The sequence below is a fragment of the Jaculus jaculus genome, chromosome 1 (genome assembly GCF_020740685.1).
Source record: "Jaculus jaculus isolate mJacJac1 chromosome 1, mJacJac1.mat.Y.cur, whole genome shotgun sequence".
Lineage (NCBI taxonomy): Eukaryota > Metazoa > Chordata > Mammalia > Rodentia > Dipodidae > Jaculus > Jaculus jaculus.
The window spans coordinates 177809625-177822196 of NC_059102.1; the positions used below are offsets into that span (position 1 = coordinate 177809625).

General features: G+C 40.3%; 1 protein-coding gene across 2 annotated transcripts in view; it reads left to right on the top strand.

The window, feature by feature from the left end:
* The window catches only part of Nup160 (nucleoporin 160), a 72185-nt gene that overhangs the window by 40980 nt on the left and 18633 nt on the right, over positions 1-12572 (top strand). For both annotated transcript variants that reach the window (XM_045130615.1, XM_045130617.1), the window contains exons 19-27: positions 320-390; positions 1366-1525; positions 2946-3015; positions 4348-4446; positions 6381-6500; positions 9348-9443; positions 9549-9643; positions 9736-9832; positions 9915-10020. In XM_045130615.1, coding sequence (XP_044986550.1) covers positions 320-390; positions 1366-1525; positions 2946-3015; positions 4348-4446; positions 6381-6500; positions 9348-9443; positions 9549-9643; positions 9736-9832; positions 9915-10020 — 914 coding nt within the window. The remainder of the gene's footprint in view (positions 1-319; positions 391-1365; positions 1526-2945; positions 3016-4347; positions 4447-6380; positions 6501-9347; positions 9444-9548; positions 9644-9735; positions 9833-9914; positions 10021-12572) is intronic.

The following is a 12572-nucleotide window of genomic DNA, read 5'->3' on the forward strand; positions in this document are numbered from 1 at the left end:
TTATATTTGTGTGTGTGTGTGTGTGTGTGTATGTATACACACACATACATACATACATACATACATACATACATACATACATACATATATATATATATACACACAATTTTTGGGGGGGTGGTTTCCAGGTAAAGTCTTGCTGTAGCTCAGGCTGACCTGGAATTCACTATGTAGTCTCACGAGGGCCTCGAGCTCAGGGTAATCCTCCTACCCCTGCCTCCTGAGTGCTGGGATTAAAAGAATGCACCATCAATACCCACCTCAATTTAATGTTTAGCATAAGAAAATTTATTAAGTTGTCTTTTCCCTTTTCTCACAGGGAATCTAACCTGCAACATTTGTCAGTATTGGAACTAACAGACTCTGGTGCCTTAATGGCAAATAAGTTAGGTAAGGAGTGGATTGTGTACATATTTGCTTTAGATTTGGGGACTTAATATTTATTTATTTATTTATTTATTTATTACAGTACTCTTTGCCACCTTTGCTGTGGAATTGTTGGCCTTGCTCTTTGATGGCCTGAGACCTCTGGTTGTATCAAAACATCTGTGAGTGGTTCTCAATCAGGCATAAGTTAAGGATGTTGTAGATGTGTATATGTTTAGGAAGATAATGTGACACCGCCAAGGACAAATCTGTCCCCAGAGTCCAACACTTAGCTTGGCCCCCTAATGGTTTTTACATTGCAGTATTTCCATTTTGGGTTTTTTTGAACTACAAATGGACTCTATGTATTGACAAGAGGATGCAAACAATATAAAAATCAAGTTTCGTTTATCCGTGTCATTTAACTGTTCTTTCTCTGCTTATCAAATTGGAGTTGAATAGTATTTACTTATTCTGATCTGCTCATGAAATACTTAAAAAGAAGTCGTCTCTCATGCTTCAAAACTAGTCTAGAGAATTTATTTTACATTGCTTTTGGGTAAAACATGGAACTTTAGGACCAACTGTATTTATTGAAAAAAGTTCCTAGGATAAGTCATTTAAGTGTAATGAGATCTGTGGAAAGAAATGACTTGAATTGCACCTGTTAGTACCAGTCAGTTCTCCAACTGCTTTCATTATAACCATAGTGCTTTTTTTGTTTTTTTTGTTTTTGGAAGTAGGGTCTCGCTCTAGCCCAGGCTGACCTGGAATTCACTATGGAGTCTCAGGGTGGCCTTGAACTCATGGCGATCCTCCTACCTCTGCCTCCCAAGTGCTGGGATTAAAGGCATGTGTCACCATTCCCTGCTTTCCATAGTGCATTTTTCTCTTTTGAAATGATAAATATTCTTTGTCACTGGCATAAAATGAATTTATAGCTGATCTCAATTAAAAGTTGATATAATTACAAATTCATTATACCTTTTTGTTTTTAAGTATCAAGCCCTCAAACAATTATGGAGTTGTTCTTCCAAGAAGTTGCAAGAAAACAAATTATATCTCATCTGTTCTCTCAACCAAAAGCACCTCTGAGCCAAACTGGATTGAATTGGCCTGAAATGATTTCTGCAATTATCAGTTATTTATTACAGCTTTTGTATCCTTTGCTTAAAAGTCAGGTGACAGCTCTCCTCTGTCTAGTCTTCTCCAAAGCTTTCATTCTGTCTGGGGAACTAAGTGTTTTTGATTTTGTATTCCTATTTTTTTACTTCATTTTATTTTTCCAGTGCTGGTTATCAAACCCAGGGCAACACTTAGTAGGCAAGTGCTCTAACATTTGGCTGCACCACCCAGCTCTATGATGAAGTTTTGCGAGGTTTTTGGTGGGTTTTTATGGTGGTTTTTGTTTAGGTAGGTTATTGTTTTCTCTGGGGTTTTTGTTTTTTGAGGTATGGTCTCACTGTAGTCTATGCTGACTTGGAACTTACCCTATAGTCTCAGGCTGGCCTTGAACTCACAACAATCTTTCTACCTCTGCCTCCCCAGTGGTGGGATTAAAGGTGTGCTCTACCATGCCCAGCTGAGTTTTTTTATTTTTATTTTTTTAGGTAGGGTTTCACTCTAGTTCAGGCTGACCTGGAATTGAATTCACTATGTAGTCTCAGGGTGACCTTGAACTCATGGCAGTCCTCCTATCTCTGCCTCCCAAGTGCTGGGATTAAAGGCATGTGCCACCATGTTTGGCTTGATTAGTGTTTTTTGAAGTAGGGACTCTCTCTAGCCCATGCTGGCTTCAAACTCCTAGCTTTTTTTGTTTGTTTGTTTTAGTTTTTCAAGGTAAGGTCTCACCCTACCCTAAACTGACCTGGAATTTGCTAGTAATCTCAGGATGACTTCGAACTCACAGTGATCCTCCTACCTCTCTGCCCCCCGAGTGCTGGAATTAAAGGTGTGTGCCACCACGCCCAGCTATACTCCTAACTTTTATTTTACTTTAAATTTTTTCTCAGGAGTTGAGCAAAATTTAATTGGTACACACATATTGCATAGCCTTTTAAGACAGTCAGTAAATACTTACTAAATGTTCCTGGGTATAGGGCACTATACTAATTACTGGGCATTCAATAGCACCAACATTATGTGTGTGTGGGCTACAAGGCTCGCATTACTCAGTCGTACATCCCTTAACAATGTGGGTACATCCTGTGTTGTATGTGGTTAGAGACTTTGTTATTGTACAAATATCACAGTGTATATTTACATGCCCAAACCAAGAAGATAGAATGTGACATTGATCATCATCATCACCATTGTTAAACTGTTTCCTGGACTCTGCTGAGTTTGTTGCCCAATTGTGTATGTGTGTGTTTATGTTTATTTGCATGCGTTCATATATGGGAACACTAGGGTCTCTTGCCACTGCTACTTTGCACCCATCTTCATGTGGGTTCTGGGGAATCAAACCCAGGTCAGCAGGCTCTGCAAGCAAGCACCCTTAACTGCTCAACCATCCTCCCAGCCCCTAATGTATAAATATATAAGTTTCAAAAGAAAACAATTCCTTATCCAGTGACTAGGTGGCCTAGCAATCCTGGTTGTCTCTTTCTAGAATGTTTGATGGGAAATTGCCAGTATGTACAATTGCAGGTGAGTTTTGTTATACACTTTAGATCTGTTCATTCTTTGTGAGTGTGTGTGCACGTGTGTGTGTTTCAAGGTAGGGTCTCACTTTAGAGATTTGTTTAATTTAATTAATTTATTTTCTGGGGAGAGAGAATGGGCACACCAGGGCCTAGCCACTGCAAATGAACTCCAGACACATGTGCCACCATGTGCATCTGGCTTATGTGGGACCTAGAGAAGTGAACCTAGGTCCTTTTAATTTGCAGGCAAGCGTCTTAACCACTATGATCATTCGTGTAAAGGAGATTGATGGATTTTTTTTTTTTTTCTTTGTGAATGTTAACTGTGTTCTAATTGGCCTGATACCAAGAACCACAAACATGAAATTTGGCATGCCCCAAAGAGATTATCTTTACTGTTTCTTTCTTTTTAAAATTTATTTATCATTTTAAAATATTTTATTATTTGTTTATGAGAAAAAGAGGCAGATAGAGAGAATGGGCATGCCAGAGCCTCTAGCCACTGCAAATAAACTCCAAATGCATGTGCCACTTTGTGCTTTACATGGATACTGGGTCCTGAGTCTTTGCAGGACAGCACCTTAACCACTGAGCCATCTCTTTAGCCCGTTTATTCTTTTTTTTTTTTTGGGGGGGGTAGTACTAGGAATCTGGGGCCTTGTACATGTTAAAGCGCTCTAGTACTGAGCAATATTTGTAGTCCTCTTCCCCCCCACTCCCAGGTAGGATCTCACTCTAGCCCAGGCTGATGTGGAATTCACTGTGTAGTCTTAGGCTGGCCTTGAACTCACAGTGATCCTCCTACCTCTGCCTTCTGAGTGCTGGGATTGAAGGCATGCATCACTATGCGTGTTTAAGCCTTTTTTTTTAATTGTTCTTGTTAATTACTATTTATAGAAAACGGTAACCATTTACATAGAAATCCTATGTTGGACTCATCATTGAAGGAATTACTAGAAATTGGGAGATGGATGGGATGCAAAGTCTATGTATATTTACATATACAAGTTTCTGGACTCTTGTTTGCTTACTTGCTTTGTTTGGGATAGAGGGGAGTTCTGCTGTATTGCTCAGGTTGGCCTCAAACTCCTGGGCTGAAGTCCTTCCACCCTACATTCTCAAGTAGCTGTGATTTGAGTGCCTCATTTTCTTTGTGTTCTTAAGGAGTCTAGCACAATATAAAAATGTATTCACAGGATTAGATTTTAATTTCCAAAGGATGTCTGGAAATAAAGCTTTTTTATTAACCATTCTCTTCTCCCTCTTTGAAGATATTGGAAATATTTTCTTAAATAATGTTTGTTTTCTAAACAAAAAGTTCTGTTATGCCTTTAAGGACTATATTCAGTTGCTTCATCCTTGGTGTCAAGTCAACGTTGGTTCCTGTCGATTTATGCTGGGACGTTGTTACCTGGTTACAGGAGAAGTACAGAAGGTAAACTGCATTCGAGTAGTGAGCAGACAATGAAGACACCAGGTTTCCATTTAACAGGTTACAGGATCTTCTAGAACAGGACAAAGGCCAAACTAGTGCCAAGAAAAGGGTATAATCTAAGTATCAGGACTGGTTAGGTTCATGTTCTTTAGGATAAATCATGTAGGAAGAAAATACTAAAACCCTTCTGTCCCAATGCAGGTGTTTTTAGGAAGTAGAATTACACTTTTATAAGCTGAACTTATTCATCAGTGAAATCGTTTTCATCATTATATCTTTTTCTTAGGCAGCTTTGGTTTTGAGACAAGGCGTAACTATGTAGCTCCAGCTTGCCTTGAACTTGCTGGTAGCCCAGGCTGGCCTCAAGTAGCCAGTGATCCTCCTGTTTCAGAGTGAGACTTCAGGCATGGGCCACCATGCTGGCTTATGCAACATTTTTTTCTCAGTATGATCACATTTATGGTTTAGTTTTTTGAGCATCCAGTTTTGTAAATTCTGCAAACATACAGAACATCTTGGCCTTTCATAATAGGCAGTCATGTACCTATCAGTCAAACTCCCAGCTAGCATGCAACTACAGTTGCTTACAAATCTGTCAGACATCAAAGTCTGTGCGTATGCATTTGTGTGTGTGTGTGACACTAGGGAGTAAATCTAGGGCATCACGTATACTAGATAAGGGCTCTTGTACTAAGCTGCATCCCTGACTCTTGTATATTAACTGTAGTTTAAGATAACTTATTGCTAAGCTGCCCAGGCTGGCCTTGAATATGGAATCCTGCTACCTCAGCCTCCCAAATAGTTGGGATTATAAACATGGGCCATAGTACATGTCTAGTATGTTTTCTTTTTGTGTTTTTGTTTGTTTTTGAGGTAGAGTCTCACTCTAGCCCAGGCTGACCTGGAATGCACTATGTAGTCTCAGGGTGGCCTTGAACGCATGGCAATCCTACCTCTGCCTCCCGAGTGCTGGGATTAAAGGTGTGGTGTGCACCACCATGCCCAGCATGGTTTGGTTTAGTTTTTTTTTTTTAGAGGTAGGATCTCACTCTCATCCAGGCTGACCTAGAAGTCACTATGTAGTCTCAGACTAGCCTTGGACTCAACAATCCTCCTACCTCTGCCTCCTAAGTGCTGGGATTAAAGGCATGTGCCACCATGGCTAGCTTACTTTTTTATTTTTTTAAATTTATTTGAGAGAGATAAAGAGGCAGAGAGAGGGAGAGGATGGGTAAATGACCAGTACTTGGGAAGCAGATGTAGGAGGATCATAGTGAGTTTAAGGCCACCCTGAGACTACATAGTGACTTCTAGGTCAGCCTGGACTAAAGTAAAACCCTACCTTGAAAAAACTTTTTTTAAAAATTATTTATTTTATTTATTTGAGAGAGGGTGTACAGGGAATGAAGTACCAGGGCCTTCAGCCACAATAAACAAACTGCAGACATGTACACTACCTTGTGCAACTGGCTTACGTGGGTCCTGGGGAATTGAACCTGTGTCCTTTGGCTTGGCAGGCAAGCAACTTAACCACCAAGCCATCCCTCCAGCCCTCAAAAAATCTTTTTTAAAAGATGAGAGAAGAGTATTCAGTAATGTATCAGAAATTAAATGTAGTAGAAAATGTGAATGTAATAGATTATCTTAAATAATTTTATGTGCTGGGTGTGGTGGCGCACGCCTTTAATCCCAGCACTCAGGAGGTAGAGGTAGGAGGACTGCCGCGAGTTTGAGGCCACCCTGTGACTACTAGTGAGTTACAGGTCAGCCTGGATAGACTATAGTGAGACCCTATCTCGAAAAACCAAAAAAAAAAAATAGAACTAAATAATTTTTGTTTGTGATTTGTCTTACCTTACTACACTAGTCCCTTATTTACTGCACCTAGATTTGGAATTGTGTATTCTAAGTCTCTTTCTATTTTCTCTCTACAGGCTCTAGAATGTTTTTGTCAGGCAGCTTCTGAAGTGGGAAAAGAGGAATTTTTAGATCGCTTGATCCGATCGGAGGATGGGGAGATTGTGTCCACCCCTAGGCTACAGTATTATGATAAGGTACAGTGTTATTGTTTGGCCTTGGTATTTTAGACAAAACAAAAAAAAAACCCTGTAAAAATTTAATTGTTCCCTGATCTTTCAAGTGAAAAGAAAAATGACTTGCCTTGAAATCAAAGAAGCCTATTTATACTAAATGTGCCAATACAGGATTAACTCTTGCTTTTGCTTGGCCTTTTTTTAGTGGTCATTTGACACTTAGCTTGAGACAAGCATCTAAGAGGAGAGAGCATCTCATCTAGGGGTGCAAGTACATAATGACTCCTTCACATCTCCCTACTTGTTCAGTAGGTTATGTTTACCTGGCTAAATAGATTGGTACATTTAAAAAAAAATTTAACTTATTTGTTTGAGAGAGGAAAAGAGGCAGAATGTGTGAACGAGAGAAAGAATAGGCACAATAGGGCCTCCAGCCACTGCAAACAAACTCAGACGCATGTGCCACCTTGTGCATCTGGCTTACTTGGGTCCTGGGTAATCAAACCGAGGTCCTTTAGTTTTGCAGGCAAGCGCTTTAACCGCTAACCCATCTTTCCAGCCTTAGATTGACATATTTTATTCCTATTTTAATTGTTTTTATTTATTTGCAAGCAGAGGGAGATACAAAAGAGACACACAGGGCTGGATAGATGACTTAGTGGTTAAGCACTTGCCTGTGAAGTCTAAGGACTCTGGTTCGAGGCTTGATTCCCCAGGACCCACATTAGCCAGATGCACAAGGGGGTGCATGCATCTGGAGTTCATTTGCAGTGGCTGGAGGCCCTGGCGCACCCATTTTCTCTCTCTCTCTCTATCTGCCTCTTTCTCTTTCTGTCTGTCGCTCTCGAATAAATAAATAAAAGTAAGAAAAAAAATATTTAAAAAAATTTAAAAATTAAAAAGTAAGAGAAAAGAGACAGAGAGAATGGGGACACCAGGGTCTCTGGGCACTGCAAATGGACTCCAGATGCACATACCACTTGGTGCATCTGTCCTTATGTAGGTACTGAGGAATTGAACCCACGTCATTAGGCTTTAAAGGCAACTACTTTAACTGATGGAATTAAAGGCATGTTTCACCATGCCTGGCTGTGGTTTGCACTTAAACCTTCATCTCAAATTAAAAGAAAAAAAAAATTAGAGGCTGGAGCTATAGCTCAGAAGTAGAACTTTGCCTTGAAAGTGTGAGGCTGGTTCTAAGCTTGATCCGCAGCACCACCAAAAGAAAGATACTACAAACACAAAGAAGTGAGACTGAAAACAGTATTAACAGTGAATGTCCAAGCATCTGAGGAGAATACCATCATGATTACATATATTAGAATATAAATTTGTCAAAGCCTGCTGGCCCAGATTTAATTCCCCGGTACCCATATGCAGCCAGGTGTACAAAGGGGCATGAATTTGGGTTTATTTGCAGTGGCAAGAGGCCCTAACATGTTCATATTTCTCTCTCAAATAAGTGAGAGAGGGGCTGGAGAGATGGCTTAGTGGTTAAGCACTTGCCTGTGAAGCCTAAGGACCCTAGTTGGAGGCTCAATTTCCTAGGACCCACGTTAGCCAGATACACAAGGGGTCACATGCATCTGGAGTTCGTTTGCAGTGGCCGGAGGCCATGGCACATGCACGCGCTCGCGCGCTCTCTCTCTGTCTCTCTCTCTGTATCTGCCTCTTTGTCTGTCGCTCTCAAGTAAATAAATAATAATAAACAATTTTTTTTTTTTAAGTGAGAGAGAGAGAGAGAGAGAGAGAGAGAGAGAGAGTGAGTGTATGGGTATCCCAGGGCCTCCTGCCATTGCAAATGAACTCCAGAAGTAATGTGCCACTTTGTGCATCTGGCTTTGTGTATATACTGGGGATCAAACCCAGGCTATCAAGATTTGAAAACAAGTGCCCTTAAACTGTTGAGCTGGAGTGCTTAAAGGCTCTTGCTTGCAAAGTCTGACAGCTCATGTTTGATTGCCCAGTACTCACATAAAGCCAGATGCACTAAGTGGCACATGGCTCTGGAGTTTGTTTGCAGTGACAAGAAGTGATGTCCCATCCATATTCATTCTTTCTACCTGCCTTATTTTTCTCTCTCACAAATAAATACATATTTAAACTTCTGAGCTATCTCCCCAGCCCTAAATATTAAATATTAAAAAAGAAAAAAAAAGCTTTAGAAAATACATATCTGGGCTGGAGAAATGGCTTAGTAGTTAAGGTGCTTGCCTGCAAAGCCTAATGACCCAGGTTCAGTTCCCCAGTACCTACATAAAGCCAGATGCATAAGGTGGCATAAGGTGGAGTTCGTTTGCAGTGGCCAGAGGCTCTGGTGTGCCTATTCTCTCTTTCTGTCTCTTGTCTGTCTCTTTTTGTGTCTCTCAAATTTTAAAAGATGTGTTCAATAAACAACCCAAATGTTGATTAATAGAGAGTCACTGAATTGTGCATCCTTTCCGTGGACTATGTTATAGCAGTGAAATACATGTATATTTGAGTGTTATGATACATATGTTTAAACACACGTGTATATAAGATTAAGAAAACAATATGAGCTTATAAGGAAGTATGTACTGAAGTTGTTAATTGGGTGGGCAATTTAAAAAGTTAAAAAATAACCATTTTATGTTATGTTGCAAATGACTTGTGCCAAGCATTTTTTCTGTTTAGGATTTTGTAAAGCTAGTGTTCAATTCTGTTTATAGAAAACATCCCTACAGCCCAGCAGACTATGTATACCTTATCTGAAAAGTTTGTGTTTCAGATTTCAGACTTTTAATTTTTTTTTAATTTAAATTTTTTTGAACATTTTCTAGTACATAAGGAAACATAAAATTCAGTACCATATGAATTTCAATGGAAATGTCTTCCACTTCTTCTCAGGTTTTACGACTGCTGGATGTTGTTGGGTTGCCTGAACTGGTTATTCAGTTGGCATCATCAGCAATAACTGAAGCAGGTGATGACTGGAAAAGTCAGGTAAAAAGTAACTGATTTGGTTGTTTTCCTTGATGTTTGTGGTGGATGTGGTATTTTCATTACTATTTCTCATTTTTCTATATTTGATCCAAATTTGATATTTAGGCTACTTTAAGGACATGTATTTTCAAACATCATTTGGACTTGGGTCACAATAGCCAAGCATATGAGGCCTTAACCCAAATCCCTGATTCCAGCAGGTAATTCCACAGTCCTTTTTAGAGGAAGGGCTTTACTAGCCCTGTGTAACCTACATGACCTTTTGCCCTTGCATCCCTTTCTTTCCTTCTAGGCAGTTAGATTGTTTACGGCAGCTGGTGGTAGTTCTTTGTGAGCGCTCACAGCTACAAGACCTTGTAGAGTTTCCCTACGTGGATCTGCATAATGAGGTAATTATTACTATCTCTAGTACCAACTCTTGTTGCCATGATGGCCAATAACTTAGCTATGTGATTCCTTCCCCTGCATTAGGTTGTAGGAATCATTGAATCACGTGCTAGAGCAGTGGACCTTATGACTCACAATTACTACGAACTTCTCTATGCCTTTCACATCTACCGTCACAACTACCGCAAGGGTAAGAAGGAGAACCAAAACCTTGCAGTCAGAGGCACTTGTCAGTTTAGTCACATTGTGTGTTGGACTTACAGCTCAATCATATTTAAGTACAAATTAGCCTCACCCATTTGATTATCTGTTAGCCTTGAAAATATATGGAGTTACTCCCATTCTAGATGGGAATAGTACAAGCATTTCCAGTGAGATGGCACTGTTCAAGCATCTTCTGCCTACTTACGAAGAATACTTTTGTTTTGCTATTGGACTGTTTAAATACATTTAGGTCATCTGAATATTATAGTATTCCTTATTTCTCATTATCCATGGCTGAACTGTCACATACCTTCAATTTTATACAAAAAAAACAAAAAGAGAAAATTTGACATTTAGAGGTTATCAAATGAGGGCCGGAGAGATGGCTCAGAGGTTAAAGGTGCTTTCTTGCAAAGCCTAGTACTCTGCATTCGGTTCCTCGGGACCCACCATAAAGCCAGATGCCCAAGAAATGGCACATGCATGTGTGGTTCATTTCCAGTGGCAGGAAGCCCTCGTGTTCTCGCTGTCTCTCAAATAAAGAAAAAATATTTTTTAAAAGCTGGGCATGGTGGTACACACCTTTAATCCCAGCACTTGGAGGCAGAGGGAGGAAGACCACCATGAGTTCAAGGCCTACACTATTACATAGTCAGTCTCAGAGGTCAGCACGTGATAGAGCGAGACCTTACCTTGGAAAATGAAAAAAAATACATTTTTTTAAAAAGAAGTTAGCCCAGCATGGTGGCACACGCCTTTAAAAATCCCAGCATTTGGGAGGATCACTGTAAGTTTGAGACCACCCTGAGACTACATAGTGGAATTCCAGGAAACCCTACCTTGAAAAACCTTGAAAAGGGAAACGCAGGCCACTCTACTTTCTCTTTGGGCCCCCTTACATCTGGACCACCCAATGGTAGGTATCACTCATTCTGAAAGTGGGTCTTTCTACTTAGGAGAACACCCTCTCAGGTCTGCCCAGAGGTGTGTCTCCTAGGTGTTTCTAAATCCCAACAACTTGACTGTTTACACCATCCAGCAGTGTTTGAATTCATGTTAAATGAACACACAGCATAAAAAAAATATGATTTAAAGGTGGTCAGGGGTTGGAGAGATGGCTTAGCTGTTAAGCACTTGCCTGTGAAGCTTCAGGACCGTGGTTCGAGGCTTGATTCCCCAGGACCCACATTAGCCAGATGCACAAGGGGGAGCATGCATCTGGAGTTCGTTTGCAGTGGCTGGAGACCCTGGCACGCCCATTCTCTCTCTCTCTCCCCCTCCTTCCCTCCCTCCTTCCCTCCCTCTTTCTCTGTCACTGTCAAATAAGTAAATAAATAAAAATGAACAAGAAAATTTAAAAGAAAAGAAAAAAAAACGCAGCACTTATCAAAGGAACGGGCATAGTGACACACACGACATGGCAGGCTAAGGTAGGAGCCTAGGGAATTAAAGGCCAGCCTGGATTACAAAACAAGATCTTGTCTCAAAAAATAAAAAAATGCTCAATGAAAGCTATTAGAAATGAAGTGGTGCATATATCTGGAGTTTGTTTGCAGTGGCAGAAATGGAGCTGAGCATGTAGCTCAGTTGGTAGAGTACTTGGCAAGCATACAGAAAGCTGTGGGTTCAGTTCTTAGCACCACATAAATTGGATATGGTGGCACATACCTATAATTCTAGTACCTGGGAGGTATAGGCAAGATGATTAGAAGTTCATGGTCTTCCTCAGCTACATGGTAAGTTCAAGGTCAACCTGGGCTATTTGAAATCCTGTCACAAAAAAAGAGACTAAGGTGAGTGTGGTGGCACATGCCTTTGATCCTAGCACTGGGAAATCAAAGATTTCTGTGAATTTGAGGCCAGCCTGGGACTAAATTCCAGGTCACCCTGGGCCAGAGCAAGACCCTGCTTTAAAAAACTCAAAAAAAATTTTTTTTTTTAAAGTGATTAAAGAATCATCCGTGTTTGTTGAATACTGAATTGAGGGGCTGGCGACACAGCTTAGTGGTTAAAGCTTTCACCTGCAAAGCCAAAGGATAAATAACCCAGGTTTGATTCTCCTGAACCTAAGTAAGCCAGATAAGTTGGATTGCAGCAACTGAAGAATCTCGTCTGCCCATTCTTTTTTTCTATCTGCCTCCTCCTCTCTCAAATAAATAAGTATTTTAAAAAAATTAATGCTGAATTAGCCAGGTGTGGTGGCGCACACCTTTAATCCCAGCACTTGGGAGGCAGAGGTAGGAGGATTGCCATGACTTCAAGGCCATCCTGAGATGACAGAGTTAATTCCAGGTCATCCTGGACCAGAGTAAGACCCTACTTGGAAAAACCAAAAAAAAAAAAAAAAAAATTATAGAGAACTGGTTATATACCTCAGTGGTAGATCACCTGCCTAGCATGTTCAAGTCTGTAGGTTCAATCCCCAAAAAAGTTTATAAGGAATGTATGAAATGATATCCTGAGCCAACCCAGGCATTGTAGCACATGCCTTTAATCGTATGTTCACTCTAGTCCCAACTGATATTGAACTCACAGTGT